The 551-nt window shown below is 59.2% G+C and overlaps 1 protein-coding gene across 1 annotated transcript; it reads right to left on the bottom strand.

Moving 5' to 3' along the window:
* Positions 1 to 5: 5 nt before the first annotated feature.
* Positions 6 to 544, bottom strand: GPR119 (G protein-coupled receptor 119; the record flags this gene model as incomplete). Its single annotated transcript, XM_010835873.1, has 1 exon — positions 6 to 544. A coding segment is annotated over one exon (539 nt), but the record flags the coding sequence as incomplete, so codon positions are not given.
* Positions 545 to 551: the final 7 nt, after the last annotated feature.

Genomic DNA, 551 nt, shown 5'->3' with positions numbered 1-551 from the left:
CAAGCTCTGAGTGGGACATGGTGGTGATGTAACGCACACTTTCCCTGCGCCCCTCTGGACCCCCATCCCTGGCCGAGAGAAGAAGAAGGCATGCGGCGAGCCACTTCTTCATAGCCAGGGCCATCTGGGAGAACTGTTGCCGCACCTCCTTCTGCCAATAGGCATAGATGAGTGGGTTGAGCAGGGAGTTGCCCACACCAAGCAGCCACAGGTACTGCTCCAGCACCAGGTAGAGGTGGCACTCCTGGCAGGCCACCTGCACAATGCTCGTGATAAGGAATGGGGACCAGGACAGAGTGAAGCTGCCAATGAGAATGGCCACCGTGCGCACAGCTTTGAAGTCACTGGGGGTCCGTGGGGGCCGGTGAGCCCTGGCCAGGGCTCCCGCATGCTCCGTGTTGCGGATCTGCTGGCTGTGCGTGGAGGCAATCTTGAGTATGTCACAGTAGAAAAAGACAAAGAGCAGTAGGGCTGGAAAGAAGCCGACGCAGGAGAGGGTCAGCACGAAGCGCGGGTGAAACACAGCGAAGAAGCTGCAGGACCCCTTGTAG

The sequence above is a fragment of the Bison bison genome, unplaced genomic scaffold (genome assembly GCF_000754665.1).
Source record: "Bison bison bison isolate TAMUID 2011002044 unplaced genomic scaffold, Bison_UMD1.0 scf7180017845580, whole genome shotgun sequence".
Taxonomy (NCBI): Eukaryota; Metazoa; Chordata; class Mammalia; order Artiodactyla; family Bovidae; genus Bison; species Bison bison.
The sequence above is the reverse complement of the archived record's forward strand: the minus strand, read 5'-3'. Positions and strand labels throughout refer to the sequence as shown.